Source organism: Rhopalosiphum padi, chromosome 3, assembly GCF_020882245.1.
Source record: "Rhopalosiphum padi isolate XX-2018 chromosome 3, ASM2088224v1, whole genome shotgun sequence".
Taxonomy (NCBI): Eukaryota; Metazoa; Arthropoda; class Insecta; order Hemiptera; family Aphididae; genus Rhopalosiphum; species Rhopalosiphum padi.
This window is the reverse complement of record NC_083599.1, coordinates 67,189,799-67,206,358: the sequence shown is the minus strand read 5'-3', so window position 1 is coordinate 67,206,358 and position 16,560 is coordinate 67,189,799. Positions and strand designations below refer to the sequence as shown.

General features: G+C 26.4%; 3 protein-coding genes across 5 annotated transcripts in view; 1 reads left to right on the top strand and 2 right to left on the bottom strand.

Moving 5' to 3' along the window:
• LOC132924644 (homeobox-like protein HDP1) overlaps positions 1-16,560 on the bottom strand; it is a 190,049-nt gene that overhangs the window by 37,776 nt on the left and 135,713 nt on the right. The window lies entirely within an intron of this gene.
• LOC132927915 (innexin inx2-like) lies at positions 4,816-6,468 on the bottom strand. Its single transcript, XM_060992486.1, has one exon. The coding sequence runs from the start codon at positions 6,185-6,187 to the stop codon at positions 5,120-5,122; it is 1,068 nt and encodes a 355-aa protein (XP_060848469.1). The 5' UTR covers positions 6,188-6,468; the 3' UTR covers positions 4,816-5,119.
• Positions 12,642-13,710, top strand: LOC132927614 (uncharacterized). Its single transcript, XM_060992179.1, has 3 exons — positions 12,642-12,830; positions 12,898-13,159; positions 13,237-13,710. The coding sequence occupies exons 1-3, from the start codon at positions 12,770-12,772 to the stop codon at positions 13,319-13,321; spliced, it is 408 nt and encodes a 135-aa protein (XP_060848162.1). The 5' UTR covers positions 12,642-12,769; the 3' UTR covers positions 13,322-13,710.

The window sequence follows — 16,560 nt, the reverse complement described above, 5'->3', positions numbered from 1 at the left end:
TGCATTGATTATCATAAATTAAAAGAAAACAAATTAGGTAATTGTGTTTAAAATATCTTCAAATTTATTTCATTTATCAAAGACGATAATATATTTCCCATACCATAAATTCTGGAAAACACATACTGCATTACTGCGTATATTGTAATAATTAGGTAACAATTAGATAATATTATTATAGTGTTGCTCGCACGAACGCCAAGAACGATAACGATTGACGAGCGATTATCGTTTTCAATGAAAATCGGATATTAATAAAGTATATTTCAATTTAATATTTTTATTTTTAAACAGTATATTTTATAAGTTATAACTTATAAGTCTATCAGACTATGCTCACACTATCTCACCTACACGTTACGCATTATCGTCCGTCTTTATTTATAGGTGTTATTATGTAATTATTAAGATTAATTGCGTCGTGCTATCGGCCGCCGCCGTCGCCGCCGCGCGCTGGCTCGCTGGTGCGCGCAAATTAACTAAAACTAATTTAATTACTATAGCCCGTCGTCGCGTTAACAACGTGTGTAAAGAGCCCTCGCTCATTTTTGTTATATCTTTCTCGTAATATTTTCTCGTTTGCCGATTCTAGTTGTTTTTAGTGTCGTCAACTTGTATATTATCGTTTTTTATATTACTATATTTATTATGCGCGCAAGAATCGCCGTTTGGTCAATCTTATTCATTTTTGTTCATTATTGTTGTGTGGTACGCTAATCGCCACATTTTCTTATATTATTGTGTGTGCGCTGATGGCCGGTGTTTTTTTATATTATACCATATTAAATAATATTTACATTTTAATGCGCGAATCGCCGTATTGTATTTTTGATTAATTGTAACTTGGCGTTTGTGCGTAGGTATGTAATTATATTTTACATAGGATAGATAGCAGCTGGCCAGCCGTGCACCGACTATATCGTGAGTTTTTAATTATATATTATATAGTATTATATATTATTATTACTATTAGGTAGCATTAATATTGCTGCTATCATATCATTATTTACCTCAGGGTCTATTCTAAGGATTTTTGATAACAACGCATTAAATTCCCTACTTTAAATGTAAAAATATCATTCATTGCCTATTTAAATATACTAAAAATATACTAATATAATAATATGATTAATAAACGCATAGGTAATATAAATTATAAATAGTGTATTATACTATGCTGCACATAATACTGAATCGTACAGGTACAAGGGATCTATGTCTATGTAGGGTGTAAGCAAATATAGGTATCTAATCGACTTCCAAAAAATAATCTTCAAAATAATATATATAACTGGTATAGTAATTTAATATGTAATATTTGAAATTTGAAAATCACTCAACTAACATTCGCATAATTCCCACAAAATTGTTGCATAGGTGATAGGTGGTTTTTGAAAAATATAATTTTCAAACCATTTCACCAACCTCATCCGTAATATCATTATTATAACATTATCAACAACTTAAAAATGTATTCCAACAGAGCAAATATTTTCTCAATATCGCAAACAATGCTCACCTGCGCCTTACATTATACTCTGATTTACCTATTAGTATATTATTATATCTTATTGCACACATATTTTATTCTATTTATCCATAAGGGACATGCATTTATTATATTTATTATTATATCTAAAATTTAGCGGCGGCCGAAGAGCGCTTTTTTAGGGCCCCCCGCGCCTTTCATGGCATTTTATGATTTGTAAGCATATAATTATTTTTTTAAATTAATAATACAAGTCCTGTCTACGGTGGTGGCTCGTGGGTGCACTATATTTGTTTTTAATTTACTGTTATAATTTAAAATTCTACCAAAAATATAAATATAAATAATTCAGTATTCTATTCGAAGTGCCCGAAAAATAAATTATAACAGTGTAACGCATAATAATTGTCATATAATCCATATTTCACAAATTATTTTTGTGCTGTATTAAATACCTACCAACAAATATGTTTAGAATAGAACAAATTCACAATCTAGATAATTGTTGAATACTGTATTATTATTTAACATAATTTTTATTTTTTTAAAAAAAATGTTTAGGTTTTAAAGTATTTGTTAAACATATTAAACCATATTAAATTTATTTTTCATATAAGGAAGTGATCCATCAAATCTTGAACTCATGTTTTATAATATTAGTAAAATTAATAGTCATTAATTAGAATGTTTTGTATTTATTAATCAAATTAATTGTCTATCATTTTAACAACTGTTATTATTTTTTTTATAATATTACAATGATAATCACTAAGTGATCAATAGATTTTCATTATGCACACTATTAAATGTGCTATTATTAATAAATAACAATAAAAAAAATAGTATGACATAATCTACCTACCTGTTTTATGGTAGATATTTCTGCATTTGCTGCATATAATCAATAATGCATATTTCAATTTTCAAGTACAGTAGAGTCATAATTTTCTTCAAAAAGTTAACATAATTAATATTAAAGTAATTTGTAACTTTAAAAGGCATGTAGCCAAGATTTTATTTAGTGAGGGGGGAGGGGGGTTCTAAATAATTTTGAATACAATTATTGAAGTGAAAACTTCTTTAGGCTCGTTGGGCACCCCGTATAAGAAAGCATTTGCGAGTGAGGAAAAAAGTATGATCTCGCGACACCGCCACCGCGAGTAGATATATATACAGTGGTATATATATTTGCGAGCGAGGAAAAAAGTATGATCTCGCGACACCGCCACCGCTATGAGTGGGGATTTCAATATAAACTTTGCAGACGATAAAAATCTACCATTATTGGAATTTTTCAAAAATGAATTTGGTTTGAACATGTCAAATGATCGCAATCTTAGCACAACAAGATACAAAACTACTATTGATGCGGTCTTTACAAGATATTTGAATAAATTCGAATCAAAATTGTTTGTATCATACTTTAGCTACCATAAACCGGTTGTATCAGTTTTAGAAATTAGCGATGATGCTGGCAGTGATGATGGTGCAAGAGTTGGTGAAATGATGGATGGAAATTGATTTTTCTGAGTGTACTTAAACTCATTTTTGTAAAGCATTTGTAATAATTTTGACATGTAATTTTTTTTCCTTTTATGTAAAATAACTGAAATAATTATGTATAGTATTTTATATTGATAAATAAAACAATTCGTGGTACATTATTTCCTAAGCATTAAAAAATTTTAAAAACGAAGTGAAATTGTTCTAGTATATATACACATACACGCTCACACTTAAGTATAACAGTATATACCACAGTATATATATACATGTACTCTCGGTGGCGGTGTCGCTATTTCATACTTTTTTCCTCACCCGCAAATGCTTTCTTACGGGATGCCCAACGTGCCTAAAGAAGTTTTCACTTCTACCGGCAGTCCCCCGACTGGTTATTTTTTTTTACGTCATTGATATAGAAAACTTTTGAATTTAATTTTTAAAAATGTTGGAGCAGAAGGGGGATAGGGTCCAAACCACATGAAACCATGTACCTTTTAAAATCATGAATGTATAAATTAAAATTATATCAATAAATAAAACACCAACTTAATTTTATTTAAAATAATTGTTTTTATTGTCTCGAACAACACAGTAGTATAATATTCATTATCAGTATTATTATAATGACATGATGATTTAGATTGAATTAACATAGCAGTGGTGTGTGGTCTAAGTGTATGTATACATTTAAATTTAATTGTATTATTTTTTAACAAGTTGCTATCACAAAGTTAAATATCAATATAAAATGTTAGATAATTAATTTTAAGAAAAGATTAATGTTGTCGAGATAAACAATAATAAAACTTATAAAACTAATATTATATTTAAATGTAATACAAAATGATACTTAAAAAAGTTAATTGAAAAATATTATATTTAAATAATTCTTATAAAACATAATTTTAAAAATACATATTTAAATTATGCTTATAAAACTTAATTATAAAATTACATACTTAAAAGATATTTATAAAACTAAATTGTAAAAATACATATTTAAAAGGTACTTATAAAACTTAATTTTAAAAATACATATTTAAAATGTAAATGATACTACTAATTTAAAAAATAATAATATGCATAATGCAGAATTTATAAGAGTTAATATCATGTTATACATTGAGTGCCCGACTGTAAAATACACATGTATACTATTTTTTTTAGAACTTATATAATCTTAAAAAAGATTTCTTTAATTATATTAAATATAGATTTTAAAATACATTGTTATTTAATTAATGAACTATGGTTTCCAAAAATGTAAGCTTAAAAAAATAATTAATATACTAAAATTGAAATATTTATTTTCTAAGAATTAATAAATTCTTAGTTATTATCTTACTAATTCCTTATACTTATAACATAATATTTTTATAATAAAAATGAACAATTTATTTTAATAAGAATAATTGACACAATGTCAATACAAAATTTATTTATTAACTATTATCTATCAGGTGTTCACATAATAATGAATGTAGTAAAATTATAAAGCGTACTAATAATAATTAACTTATAAATTAAGTTATTCTTTAGTAAGAAATTATACATTTTAAAAGTATGAGAATGAATCAATAATTTTATTACATTTGATGAACATTAGTTTTGTTAATTATTCCTAAATCTTAATTATTGTATTTATATATCAAAATAAAACCATTCTAAGATATGATTCCACACAAAAATTATTTAGCATTATTAATATAAAATAACTTATACAGTTAAACATAAAATATTCTTGAATATTTAAAATTTATTTTGATTATAATTTATTAAAGAATAATATTCTTTTATTTAAGGAATTTATCTGAGAAAAAAATTATAAAATTAATAATTCAAAATGGTTATTGATAATATTGTAGAAATCTTTAAGCTGATGACGTACCTAAAACACATTCTTACCTTGTATTTCAACAAATTCAACTCAAAATTAATTTTAAATACCTATCTACCATAAAAATGTTTACATGAGCTGATGTATAATTTATGTTTTAGTAAAAAGAACTATTTTTTTTTTGTTTTGCTAATTTTTTACCGGAAATATTTTTATTGTTGAAAATTGTTTTTTTTTTTTAATTTAGTAAGTATTTAAAATTGAAAATGTTTTAGGTTATTGAGTTACATTTATACATTATCCTTTTCCTCAAACTTATTAGTCAAACCTGATACAAGATCACTGAAATCCACGGAACTGATGTTTTTGCTCAGTTGATACAAGACAAACCAATCACCTATCCAAAACTTCTGAGTTAAAGATTTTAATTCCTTATAAGAAGAGTTATTAGTTTTTAATCTCAATAAAATTAAACGTAAGACGGGGTTCACAATAGTAAGTGTACGATAAACAATGCTTAATACACTAATTATGGCAATAAACCAGAACCAAAACCACAGGAACGCAAAAATTTTTTCGTTCAGAACATTTAGTGGCAACACGCACATACCGTCAAACTTCTGAATAGTGCCAGTTGGACCGAATTTGTTGAATGTACATTTGGTGACTATAGGAAATATTCGATTCATTACATCCGTACGATCTTCCGGTTTCGTTTCATTCATTGTTAATATATTATAACCATACATTTTAAACTCACCTTCAAGAAAGTAATTTATAAAATACATCTGGAGTAGGATGTTGCACAAATTAAGGAACTCACAGAGGAAAAACCGGATAGCATAAAAATTTTGTAAATGTAGGTTTTTGACAAAGTAGTTTATTAATAATTCTTTATGCTCAGGATCAAAGACGATTGAACAATTGAGATCCATGATCAGTGACCTCATACGACCAGCTTCCCATAACTTCCACAAATACCTGGGTGCGTAGAAGAACATAGCTTGGAAGAACAACACAAAACAAACCCACTGATAATATTTATGGTACTTGACTGTATCAGTATCTTCGTTATAAGCTGAAACACCCGGGTGCACGTCCTTGCCGATTTTTTCCTTGTTCCAATTTGGTATGGTGAAGGTCGAGTATATCCAACAGTATGTGTCCATGATGTTCATTGGTATACCTTCGACCATGCAATCAATCGGATCGCCAAAGTACTGTCGGGATGTTATGAGAATCGAGCACGCTAATAGAATAAGAACGGTCGCCCTGTAATGCAATCGAAAGACAATGTTGTCGATACAAACATTGTCGAATTTCAGCAATGTCTTTATGGGTCCAAAAATGTCAATCATGTTGCAAGTCGTTCACCAGTAATGCGTACGTCGAGAGTATAAAACCGAATAAATTTCCACGATAGGACAAAAACGTTTTCGTAATAAAAAAAAAAAATAGTAACACCACGAAGTATTAAAATATAGTAACGGTGTTTATTTTTTTTAATAAATATTAAACGGCGCGAACGTCTGGAACGCAACACTGATACACATAAAGTAACGGACGCCGATGAGCAACAGGTGACTGAACAACGAATGGCGCGGCGTTTGCGGACGAATCACGAACGATACACCATACACGACAGCTGCTGGGGGTGGAATGTTCGGTGTTGTCAGTGGTACAAACTACGGAGCTACGGGTAGTGCGTGGGTGCATAGAACACGACAATGGTGTGAGTGGTGGTAAGTTGTCGTAAATTGACGGTGGGGCGTTGTTGGAGCGCCACCTGCATAGTGTGAACAATGAGCATTCATAAACCAGTGTAGCCAGGCTAGGTGTAGGGGTTAATTTTTGAAATAATTGACATTGTCTCGCGAATTTAAAAAAATAATATTCTCAAGGAGTGAAAAAATTAAATCATATCAAAATCATTCGACATGCCAGTATAGTATTATATAATATAATATATATGCATATTATATTTATAATTTAGTGATAAACGTATTCGCATAATAATTATATAATAATTTATGATAAAATATGTGATAATTTATCAACCTCTATCTGATAAGATGAGTTTATAGGGTCCGTGTTTGAATATAACCCCGAAACGCCGTCATCGTTGAATTATCGCGGATTGCGATAATTTTGAAATAATTATCCCAAATCAATGTCCTTTCTTATATCTTCTACCACAAAAATCATTGAAGTGGTCGAAAAACTGCTACGATCGGATAATAGATGTTCTGTAAATGTTATATTTTCATCATTAATCCATTTAGTAATTCAGATCCTTATTAAAAATTGACATATATTTTGATATGATTTTTTTCATGTAAAATATTTAATTTTATCTTTAAAAATAGTAAGGGCTATATCTTTTAATGATGCTTTTAATCCTATATAGGTAATTTTAATTTCTAAATTAGTATAATTTTTATTTAATAATAATGACTACTCTTTATTGTCAACAGATAATTGGTAAAATTTGTACAGGATATTTTGTTTCTGCAATATTGAAAGATGGTGATGTCAACAATGATAATGAATAATGATGAATATAGTGGATCTCGATGAGGTGATTTAACGACTAAGCTAATATGTTTCTGCATTTGAATTGCATCAATACCATATAAACTTGTTTTGCAGTTGGTTCCTTTTGAAGTAACCAATGTAATCATACAATTACTTTGAAACGATGTTTCCTAATTTCTAGCAGTCAGTTTTTATTGCACTACCCCCCCCCCCCCATTTGACTAAAATATCTCGATAAAATAAAATACTGTTTGGTCTTTCTTCCTTGAATAGTTTTAATATTTCATTTATAGTTTGTGTATTTAGCGTATAGGTACTTAGAGTTCTTCCATTCAAGTAATCAAAACATTTGTTCATGCAGTCTACAAGAACTGTATCTTGTGCATTTTTTGTAATTGTTTATGTGTATTGTATATTATACGTGTAATCAATAATATTACTGTCTATAAAAAGTTTACAAATTGGTCTTTACTAGCAGCGACTACTTACCTTCCAGCATAAACTGTTTATATGCTTAGATTGCTGTTTTTAAAGTTAATTATAATGTTTATAAAGATTATAGATAATAGTCTAATAACTATTTTTGATATTACGTAGGTACATTATATGCATAATAGATGCTTATTTAATAATATATTAACTCCTTTTAATATTACTGATATAATTAATAATTAATTTAATTTTAAATTCTCAATTTTAATTATTATTATTTTATTTATCTTGAATTATATCTGAAAATAAATATGTTTATTAAAACTCCTTTGAAGATATGCATAGGCAATAAAATATGCAGTATTGCAGTTATTTTTCCTTATCAGAATTTATATGTGATCTACAAGAACTATCTCAGTCATGTTTCTTAACCAGTGACCAGTCCTTGCTATCATTGACTATGTTCAATGTTTATTAATTCATTTTTGCCACCATTGACAATTAATCTCTGAATTTCTAAACATAGACTAGTTTATATGCCTTCAAGAGTTTTGAATATATAGCGAAATTGATATTATAACATTTTGCTATCTAGACATTATTATGTTAAACCTTGTTTTGTAAATTGTTAGTATAAAGATATGGTTTGATATCTATGAAAATAACTCTTGCATATTCATAACCTGATTATGATCATCAATCTGATTGAATCTAAGCCCCTCTTAAATTAAAATTTAATATATTAAGGCTATTGAAAGCGAACCATTTTTAAGGGATTGTATTTAGGCAATATTCGAAATCCATCGTGAGTTATGTCACATAACTTATGTGTAACTGTGTGTGTTGTAACTGATCATTAGTGTACGTGAGTTCCCCGAACGCTCTACGTAATTAAAGATAAATTACGGCTAAGATTCTTGGAAATCAGTGTCGTACACACGCGCAGACACACGTCCCTATATTTTGCGATCGAAAAACTTTACATGAAAATCCCAAAAAGAGGAAGAAAAATTCACCCAGTACCAAAAGTCCGATTTTAATTTTAAAAATATATTTAAATTCCTTATCCTATTTTCTAAGTTATGTAGGACATGGATTTTCGATTTTTTTTTATTTTTAGTAACACTAAAGTAAGGTGAATTTTGAAAAAAAATTTATTTATAAATATAGTTCATTTGTTACCATATAGTAATTAAACAATACAATTAACGAAAATCCATTTCCTACATAACCTAGAAAAGAGAATAAAGAATTCAAATATGTATTTAAAATTAAAATCGGACTTTTGGTACTGGGTGAATTTTTCTTTCACTTATTGGTTTAAACGCATGAAAAAATGACGAAAAAACGACCCGCTTTCAACAGCCTTAATAATTAAATGTTTTTTTGACTGTACACAATATCAAAATTATTTTAAAATTTTTAATACAGTGTTAATTAATTTATGAAAATGTAATAAATAAGTAATTTTGATAAAATTATTGGGAATATAAATATTTATCTAACATTTATAAATAGATAAGTTATAGTCTATAGTTATGATATTGTATATGTGTATAATGTATTTATGGGTTTTTTTTTAGGAACTTCATTTTTTTTTTAAATTTATGCAATGCTAGGATATTAATAAATGCTATTTAATAATTATCACCTATTACTTTTGTAAATAAATTGTTTACTACACATCTACTTTTTTTATGATTACTATTATATTGACAAACTATGGTTCCCATACATTTAACATAACTATGTGTTATTGTAATTGTAAACCATAGATTAATGTGTTAGTTAATACAACTATATTAATATAATTATATCAATAGTACCTTAGTTTTGTAAACACAACATTTCAATTATTGTGTAAATATTATTACTATTTACTAACAATTTTACTATTCACTTTTAACTTTTATCAAACATAAGTAGGTATTATATTATAAAACTAGCCTTAGTTGACCATACATAAGGGTATAGTTAAATATAAAAAGATTATGATGAATCTGCTAAAAAATGTTAAATGATTAAAAACTCCACAAAATATTTCTTTTTTTATAATATAATTAAACAAAAAAGTTAAAAAAAAAAAGTAAATATTAAAAATAACAAATTTTTGTTTGTTGTTGATATAATAAAATAATAACAATAACCAATTGATAAAAATAAAATAACAACTTAGTTTAAAAATTTATATTTACAGACATAATTTTTTTAAAATTATATTAGGTATCTCATACTTATAATTTAAAATCCAGACGTCTTTCTTTTTTGTTTGCAAAAATATTAATTAACGAATTTACCTATGTCTTGAATTTCTCAAATAGGTTTTTATACGTTTAAGAGTTGAAAAAGTTCTTTCGACTGATGCTGTGGTAACTGGCAGTATTGAACCATTTCTAACATTGTATATATATATTAGGAAAAATATTTTCTGGGCAAATAAATAATATATCAAGGGAGTTAGTTGGAATTACTTTTTCTGTTTCTCGCTTCATTTGCCATGATTAAAATTCCCCTTTTAAGGTTGAATTATAGGAATCTATTTGTAAGTCATCTTAATACAATTCTAGGTTAGTAAATCATCAAATTTTTTATTTTTTATTTTAGACGGTAACAAACAAGAAATTGTAGATAAATTGATACCCTATAGTATGTGCAACAATCACCATTATTTACAGTATAATTGGTCCAGTGTCTTTGAGTTCCTACTGTCTGTGGGATGATAGGAGACACACCAACCTTTTCAGTAATTTTAACAGCACTATCAAGTATTGTTTGAAACTTTACTTCATTTCTTTAATGTTAAAATTTTGTAATTGTTGTTTCTATTAAATTTGTAGCGGTTATAATATCTATATTCTCTGTCAGTAAATATTTTGAAATTGTGTATGTTATACCAAGTATTCTCTCCATTATAGAGCATGTAATTAAAAACTAGAAATTCCATAATGATTTGTGTAATCAAATAGCACTTTTGTCATTTTCTGAAGTCATGAGATCCTCTGATGCTAAAACAATTTCTAAAAAACCATCAACAAATATTGAAAGAGCTTCATGCCTTTCAACCCATCTAGTGTCACAATATCTTTTTAACCCAGAAAATGTTTATTTTCTAATTTTGTTTTTAATATACAAGATCTTTTGGCTGACATTAAAAAAAAAGAACTTGAATTATATTGAATGTGTTTCTGATTTGTTGAACTTTAGAAGCATCATTTAGACTTAAATTTAAACAATGGGAGAAACAGTGAGTATATAAAGCACTCAATGTACATATGGTTTCTTTGCTAGCTCTAATTCTGTAGTACTGTGTACTGGTACAAATTGTAAAGAATTTTCCTTTTTTTAGTTACATCAGCATCAATGTATCTAATATAAAGAGAAAATTGTTCAACTCAACTAACATTAGTAGTTTTATCAGCTAATATCACAAAAAATTTGTTTTTTTTTTTATTCTATTACAAATTGTAGTCTGAATTTGATCATATATAATTGAAATTAACCCATTTTGTATATCAGTACTGATATAAGTAGAATTTTTGCCACAATTTTTAATATGATTTAAAAATAAATCATCACCACTATCAATATGGTAAAGTAACAGAGCTCTGAAATTACCATCATTATGTAATGGTAAATTCAAATCTAAGCTATCTAAATCATGACCCCCTCGAAGAGGAACAAGTCCTTGGCGTCCGCATAGAATTATTGTTTTTATTATAACTTTCAAAATATCTCTGTTCCTTTTTATTTCACTCTCATTTCTTTTATCTAATTGGATGTAGACGTTGTTTTGTTTTTTATCAACTATTTTTAAGAACTCAGCAACTTTAACCATAGAAAATTTATGATACTCATTACTTTCATGTATTTAACGAATTAAGATATACAGGATACGGATCGAAACCTTATCAGTTGATGACAAAAGTTTCTCGTTCAAATTTGACACATAGTGATAATGATTAACGGTGGATAGATTTTGTACTAAAGGTTCTATTTATGAATTCAATATACCTATATACCACGAGAATTATAGAATATTTTATTTAAAAAAGTAGTATTATACTATTATTATATTATTAGTATAATAGTATATAAATATAATATAACTAATATTATTTCTTATACGAGTTGTACCACAGCATAAGCCATAAATAAAATCATTAGTTATTTGTTAATTATTATTTAATATTTTTTAATAAAACTCTTTTTTCAAATTTTCATAATAATAGTTAACAAAATAGTTCTAAATAGTTAAGCACTATTAATTTATCATTATGAGCAATAATTATGTGGCAAAATGTTGTGTGCCATATTGTTCATCAACTTCTCGAACTCGATTTGGTGTTCCACCTCTTTCCAAAGTTCTATGGGAAAGAGCTATAGATGTTGAACTAAAAAATAGTTCAAAAGTTTGCCCAATTCATTTTCATAATGAAGATGTTATGGATAAGTGGGAATCTGGCACTGGTGAAAATAAATATTCTGTATGAATTTGTATTATTTGTATTTTTATATAGTATTTTATAGTATTATAAACGTTATTTAATTGTTTTGATTATTGTTTGAATTAGATATGTTTAAAAAAAACCAAGGTTGGTACCTGGAGCCATACCAAAATTAAATATATCAAAATCTTTTGTAAATGTTGGCATATTAGATTCAAAAGAAACTGAAATCTTGACCAATGAATTATTTATTATTGAAGACATATCTAGAGTTGAAGTATATTTATTGTTAATAATGTGCATTGTGCACACTTATCTTTTTATTTAGTAACATAGTTAATTGTCAACCTTATTATACATGTATTAATGTATTAATGTATATTATATTATTTAGGTAAGTTCTGTGCCAAATGTAAACCCTGAATTACTTATGCATAAATATTTTATCAAAAATAACATAACCTACTAATTGGTTATCTGATATTACATCAAATAATTTTACAAATTAACACACTAACATTTTATAAAATGGGCTGTCATGATGAATGTTATTCTCGTATGGTTGAAAAACCATTAGTTATTACTGCTGGTACCTACATTTATTTTTCTATTTCATAAAGAATTTTTATGTCATGTATTATTTATTTTATTTTTAGAGTTAGAACTTATCATGCATGTATTACATAAAAAACTAAGTGTTAATGAACAAGAACAGTTGTATCCATTTATACCACTTCCTATAATTAATATTGAAATTGTTACAAAAATAATTGAAAAATATGATTCTATAAATGTATGTTATGGTGCTGCCCCTGTTTCAAAGTATTCAGACATAAAAACATCATTTGGAAGTCAGTATGAAACTTATCATGGCTACTGGAAACATACAAATCGTCTTAAAATAATCAGTTCTCAAAGGTATTATGAAGAATTTGTATTTAAATAAAAAATTATTAATAATTAATTTTAAATTATATAAAAATTTGGTTTTTTAGCACTATATCTTGTTTATTATGTCAAAGACTTTTATATTCACTCAAGAAAAAAAAAACTGAGATTATCTGCTGGAAAACCTGTTAGATTGTTCTTTTCGCCATCCAAAAGAGTTGGTTTAAAGAATTTAAAGCAATTAAAACAGAAATTTTTGCAACAAGCTGCTTGGGCAAAAGTAAAAATACAAAGTTTACAATCTTATTTGTTTGAAATTAAACAAAAAATGAATACAATTTCAAATACTTCTCTTTCAACTTTAATGAACAATTCTGGATTGTCTCAAATGCAATATGAATTAATTGAACAAATATTTGTAGCAGCTAAGGTAAAAAATCCAAAAAGTCGTCGGTATACAGAAAATTGGATGTTATTATGACTTTTGTTTCAAATTTGGTAATTTACTTAAATACTTTTCAAATAAGTTTTCTTGATTAATGTTTATAACTAATATTTGTTTTCAGTTCACCTGCTGATTATAAATTTCTTAGATCTCAAAACATATTACCATTGCTTTGTGTTAAAACAAATATTTATTAGCTGTTAAAGGGGAATGTGGATTTGATTTGAGTTTTTTTAAGTTATAGTAAAAAAAATTTCTTTGCAAAACCACTAATCAAAGAAAAAGAATACTTTTACTTGACGAAATATGTTTACGTACTAGCATAACTGTAAATAGTAAGAATCTCACTTACCAAGGTTTGGAAGATTTTGGTAATGAAATTGAATCTAAAAAATCCAGTTCAGAACTTCCCGACCATAGATTGGTACTAATGTGGCAAAGTTTAGCCGACAATATTACACAACCAATTGCTGTGTTTGCCTCTAAGGGGCTAGTTAAAGGTTTTCATTTTATATTCATTTTATAACTTTTTTTAAAGTCAAAAGAAGACTTTATTTTGATACATTTTAATTGAATAATTGGTTTTAAATGTAGGTATTGACTATCTCAATTAGTTCTGAAGGCCATATTGTTATTGGAAGATGCTAGACTTTAGGTTTTAGGTATAACGTGCAATGGTGCTTCAACAAATAAAACTATGTTTCGACTTTTGGGTATTAATGGAACTAAATGATGTTAAAACTTATTTTTCAAATCCCTTTGATGAAAATCTTCGAGTATTTGTATTTTGTGATGCTCCACATACACTGAAAAATATCAGGAATCGTCTAGTTCAACAAAATCGTCTCAAAGTAATTATTTGGATCAATTTATTTGAAATCTAAAACTTATATCTTGTAACTACAATTTTTTGTTAAAGAATGATCCATTTAAAGATCCAATAAAATGGGAATATTATTGTCGTGTATTTGAAAATGATTCAAATTGTCATCTAAAAATGTTGTCCAAAATTAACTAAGCATCATATAGAACTTAACAATCTTTCTAAAATGAAGGTTAAGTATGCTACACAGGTAAAACTAAAACACTATTTAGTATAACAAGATTATAATATAGTAAATAAAACTTACATAATACATAATATGTATAATTATATTTAATGAAATTATATAATCATTAATAATTTACAAGTATTACACAATTATTAAATAAGTTAATGAAATATATTTTGAAAAAAATTTAAAATTTAATTTACATTAGTCTTTTTGATCAAATTAAATTTTTACAAGTCATGTTAACTTATTGTATTACATTCATAGCTGTTTAGTAGTGGCAGGGTTAGTAGCAGTGACAGTAGTTATTTAGTTTTATCGAGAAAATAATAGTCCTGGCTTAAAAAATTCAATTGAAACTGAAAAATTTACATTGCAAATGACTAATATGTTTGATGAACTAAATTGAAAGTATCCTGCAAAAGGCATAAAGAAACATAGTAATGATTTAGAGGTTTCTTATGTGTTGCATGATGATCTTTTTGTTTGTGTTACTAACTTTTGTGTTTTGATAAACTTATTGTCACTAAAAAGTAAATGGTTTTGATTATAATAATAATAATTTATATTCTAGATATTTTTTTTATATTTATTATTTATATTGAGTAATAAATGTAATTTATAAGAAATATCACAGCACAAATTACGATTCTAAAACAAAATAACACTTGACACAATTGATACCATAACAAATCATCAATAATTATAAATGTAGTTAATGTATTTTAATTTAAAACAGTAATAGGTTACATGTAGTACTCAGTTGTAGGTTAAATATTACTGTAAATAATAAATCTTTAATATAAATATTAAAATTTGCACTCCTATAAAAGTAATACATTATAATAAATACTTAATAATTGAGTATTTATTATTTTTTATTTATAATTATTATGAATTAAACATTGTCTTCACCTATTGGAGATCATGAATTGACTCAATATTTTCACCATATTTTGTTTGCTATAAAATAAATACATATTTGGAAATTTAAATCTAAATTCTAATGTAGGTATAATGTTACATTTTATAAATTATATTACAATTTCATACCATTTCCTCATAAGCTTTGGTATTATGTATATTTTGTTTTTTTGCAAAATAATTTAACAAATTATTCGATGTCCTTTTCATTATAATTTATGAGTACTACCTTAAGGTCTCTTATGTATATTTTAATATTCAATATAATAATAAATTAATTAACATATAAAATAACAATGGACATTTGAATTTTGAAAAATAAAACAAGTTTTGTTAATTGGAGAATTTGAGAAGTATGTGATAACACCTCCCACAATCACTGGCAATTTATTATCCATGCCAATTAACTACCATATAAACATAATAATAATCAAGTAATATACCTAAATGTATCATTAATATTATTGTTCAAATTGTAACTGTGGTTCACAGATATAGATAATAATCAAACTATAACCATGTTCACAACATAAATGGATTAATGGAATATACACAGAATAAATATACATGTATTTCTTATCTAAAGACCACGGTCACATCATATGTCCGTGTTTATCATTATTAATTGACATTTTTGACATGATTGACAAATTACAAAACATTTATCGTTATCATGGATTTTCCTTGAATTATATATATATATATATAAATGATATAACTTATAAATATATCTTTGGCTCTGTGCAAGATACTGCACAGCTATATGCTAGTATACTGTGGCTAAAAAAAAAATCCAGGGGGGCACGTGCTCCCAGTGCCCCCCTTTGCTATGACACTGGTCTATTGGGTTTCCCATTGATTATCGAGCGTATTGCCAATATAACACCACAGTTATTATTTTATTTTTAGACATTAGTTATTTGTTGATTACTATTTTGTCAGTTGTTATTAACAATAATTTGATATGCTTACATTTTCTCATAGTAATCTATACCATATAGAATCCTAGT

What these genes read in the sequence shown, in the direction of transcription:
- LOC132927915 (XM_060992486.1), bottom strand. Translation starts at nt 6,187, where the DNA reads ATGATTGACATTTTTGGACCCATAAAGACATTGCTGAAATTCGACAAT.
- LOC132927614 (XM_060992179.1), top strand. Translation starts at nt 12,770, where the DNA reads ATGGGCTGTCATGATGAATGTTATTCTCGTATGGTTGAAAAACCATTA. An exon ending in ACCATTAGTTATTACTGCTG is followed by an intron (nt 12,831 to 12,897) that starts GTACCTACATTT and finishes TTTTATTTTTAG; the next exon opens with AGTTAGAACTTATCATGCAT. An exon ending in AAAATAATCAGTTCTCAAAG is followed by an intron (nt 13,160 to 13,236) that starts GTATTATGAAGA and finishes TTGGTTTTTTAG; the next exon opens with CACTATATCTTGTTTATTAT.